Source organism: Eimeria tenella, genomic scaffold (genome assembly GCF_000499545.2).
Source record: "Eimeria tenella Houghton genomic scaffold, Eth_scaff1129, whole genome shotgun sequence".
NCBI lineage: Eukaryota > Apicomplexa > Conoidasida > Eucoccidiorida > Eimeriidae > Eimeria > Eimeria tenella.
This window is the reverse complement of record NW_013543602.1, coordinates 1-3,476: the sequence shown is the minus strand read 5'-3', so window position 1 is coordinate 3,476 and position 3,476 is coordinate 1. Positions and strand designations below refer to the sequence as shown.

General features: G+C 44.9%; 1 protein-coding gene across 1 annotated transcript; it reads left to right on the top strand.

The window, feature by feature from the left end:
- Positions 1-59: 59 nt before the first annotated feature.
- ETH_00025155 (uncharacterized protein) lies at positions 60-3,123 on the top strand (the record flags this gene model as incomplete). Its single annotated transcript, XM_013378891.1, has 8 exons — positions 60-207; positions 305-422; positions 999-1,059; positions 1,896-1,970; positions 2,269-2,408; positions 2,614-2,695; positions 2,787-2,854; positions 3,048-3,123. 8 exons carry the CDS (start codon positions 60-62, stop codon positions 3,121-3,123), a joined length of 768 nt encoding a protein of 255 aa, XP_013234345.1.
- Between the last annotated feature and the right edge of the window lie 353 nt (positions 3,124-3,476).

Here is a 3,476-nt window from a genome sequence, read left to right as displayed (position 1 = left end):
CTGCTGCTGTCGCTGCTGCTTGCCCGCAGCTTGGGCAGACGCTGCTGCAGATAGCCCAAATGGCCATGCGGGGAGCCCGGAGAGCGAAGCAGCAGCAGCAGCAGCAACAGCAGCAGCAGCAGCAGCAACACGGCGGAGACTCTTTTTTGCGAGAGCGCCTGGACGCGACCGGGGCCGACGGGCTCGTGCCAGCTCTACAGAGTCTCAGTAAGCCCAGCAGCAGCAGCAACAGCAGCAGCAGCAGCAGCGGCAGCAGCAGCAGCAGCAGCAGCAGCAGCAGCAGCTTGCTGAGTGTCTGCTGCAGGCATCTTGTGCGACAGCCGACGCGTCAGTACCCTCTGGGCCTCGCAGCTCACTGAGGGGCCCCAGGGGGGCCCCCTAGTTGGTTTGCTGCAGCAGGTTTTATCTCAAGATGACCACAGGTGAGTAAACCCTAAACCCTAAACCCTAAACCCTAGGTCCTAAGCCGCGCGTAGTTGGGAGTTGATTTGCTGCAGCAGCTTTTAGCTCACGATGGCCATAGGTAAAAAGTCCCAAAACCCTAAACCCTACGCCCTAAACCCTATACCCTAAACCCTACCTACTTGGTTTGCTGCAGCAGAAAAACCCCGAAACCCTAAACCCTACCTAGCTGGTTTGCTGCAGCAGGTAATAAATAGCTCACGTTGACCATAGGTAGAAGAAACCCTAAACCCTAGAGGCCAAACCCTAAACCCTAATTGGTTTGCTGCAGCAGATAGTAGATTGAGAGGACCAGAGGCGAACAAGTAGACCCTAAACGCTAAACCCTGAATCAGGGTTTGCGGGGCGTCTGTACAGCTGGTTGTGCGGCTTGAAACCTAAGGACATGATTTTTTTTCGTTTTTTTTCTTTTTTTCAGAATTAGTGAAATAATAAACCAATTATTGTTTTATTTTTATTAATTTTAATTAATTTCAGTTCATTTTAACTCGTTTTAATTCATTTTAATTCATTTTTTTATCTTCCACTTTTTTCAGAGGCACCCAACAAGCAGCACTTTCGCTTCTTTGCGCCCTAGCAGCAGGGCCTCCGCAGCAGGTGCTTTTTCTCTTTTTTTAATTTCTTTTTTTTATTTATATTCTTTTTTATCTTTTTAATCTCCATTTTATCGCCTTTTTATATCTTTTTGATCTCCTTTTTATATCTTTTTTATATCTTCTTAATCTCCTGTTCATACCTTTTTAATCCTCTTTTATATCTTTTTTATGTCTTCCTAATCTCCTTTTTATATCTTTTAAATCTCCTTTTTATATCTTTTTAATCTCTTTTTTGTGTCTTTTTAAGCTCTTGTTTATACCTTTTTAATCTCCTTTTTATATCTTTTTAATCTCCTTTTTATATCTGTTTCATGCATTCTTAATCTCCCTTTTTATCCCTTTTAAATCTGATTTTTTTATATTTTTAGTCTCCCTTTTTATCTTTTTTAATCTCCTTTTTATATCTTCTTAATCTCCCCCTCACATCTTTTTAATTTCCCCTTTATCTCTTCTTAGTCTCCTTTTTATTTCTTTTTTGTCTCCTTTTAATCTCCTTTATTTTTGCCTTTTTTTTTCACTTTTACCTCTTTTTTGTCACTTTTTCCCTTCTTTTAATCTCCTTTTTCCTTTTTTTTAATTTGCTTTTATTCTCCTTCTTGCCCTCTTTTTATTTCCTTTTAATCTCCTTTTTGTTCCCCCTTTTTTTCTTTTTAATAATTCTTTTATCTTCTTTCTTTCTCTTTTTAAATTCCTTTTTGTTTCTTTTTTAATTCCTTTTTTTCTTTTCGTCTCTTTGGGCGAGTAATTTTCTCTTAGTTTCTTTTCGTCTCCCTTTTCCCTCTGTCTCTAGGGTTTAGGGTTTAGGGTTTTGGGTTTAGGGTTTAAGGTTTTGCTCAGGAAGACGCTGCTGCGCTGCTGCTGCCTCTTGCTGCTTCGATCTTCAGCAGCAGCAGCAGCTTTGACATTCGCCGGGTAGGCGTTGCGGTCTACATACACTTCAGAAAAATAAAGGCTTTAGGGTTTAGGGTTAAGGGTTTAGGGTTTAGGGTTTAGGGTTTAGGGTTTGATTGTGTTGGGGGATTGTCGGTGGCTGTTTGGGGTGTACGTACACCTGAGGAGGTGCAGATACACCTGGGCGTTGGCGTTTTCGGATTTTGGTTTTTGGGGTTCATTTTTTGAGGAAATTGATTTATTTTTTGGAACTAATGGAAAATATTGAATTTATTTTCATTTAATTGTTTATTTTTTCTTTTTTTTCACTTTTTTCCAGGATTCTGGAGAAACTTTGCTGCACTTGGCCTTCAACAACGGCTGCCGCCACCTGCAGCAAGTTCTAACAACAACCCCACCAGTTTTGGAGGCCGTCTTGGACACTCTGCAGCACTGCAAATACGACTTGGCTTCCGTCATGTGCAAACCCTAAACCCTAAACCCTAAATCCTCACCCCAAACCCTGCACGAGTTCCGGAGCTCAGCGGTGTCCCCTCGGCACGCGGCGTGAAACCCTAACCCCTAAACCCTAAACCCTAGGTTTTTAACTTCCAGAGCAGGCTCATAGCCAAACCCTAAACCCTAAACCCTAAACCCTCGTTTGCGCCAACTGCTGTTGCTGCAGGATCGCTCTGGACTTCATTTCTGCTGTTCTGGAAAAGGAGCCAAAAACCCGCGCTGAGATTTACGCCATGGGTGGCATTGAGGTGCGTCTAGGGTTTAGGGTTTAGGGTTTAGGGTTTAGGATTCAGAGTTTAGGGTTTAGGGTTTAGGGTTTTGCGCTGGGGGGTTCTGCAGAAGCTGGAAGGAGTGCAGTTTCTTCACAGCGAGGCGATCGACAAGAGGGTTTCTTTTCTCATCTCCAAGTCAGCTCCAACCCCTAAACCCTAAACCCTAAACCCTTATTTTTAAACCCAAGCAGCCACGGCGCGCAGCAGCTCCGCAGCAGCAGCTCCCAGCGGCTTGTCTTTGCCGGGCTTCGATCCATGGGTTTGGACATTAGGGTTAAGGGTTTAGGGTTTAGGGTTTAGGGTTTAGGGTTTGGAGGTTGTGCTGCAGGTACTTCGACAATTTCAGCGATGAGGAAGGGGAAGGGCCCTCTTCGTTCTCCGGCAACTTCACAGCAGCCTCCTAGGGTTTAGGGTTTAGGGTTTAGGATTTCACTGCTGCAGCAAACATCTTGGACTATATGCTAAACTGCTGCAGCGAGGGATAAAAACGAATTAGGGTTTGCGACCGCAGCTAACGGCGTCTTGCCGCGCCCCTGATCAAAGCAGCTAGCTGCAGCAGCTGCAGCAGCTGCAGCTAGCTGCTGCTATCTGCTGCAGCCAGCTGCTGCTATTTGCTGCAGCTAGCCGCAGCTATCTGTTGCAGCTAGCTGCTGCTCTTTGCTGCAGCTAGCTGCTGCTTGTTCCAGCTAGCTGCTTCTAGCTGCTACAACTAGTCCGAGAGGAAACGCCCAGCTACAGCTAGCTGCAGCTAGCCATA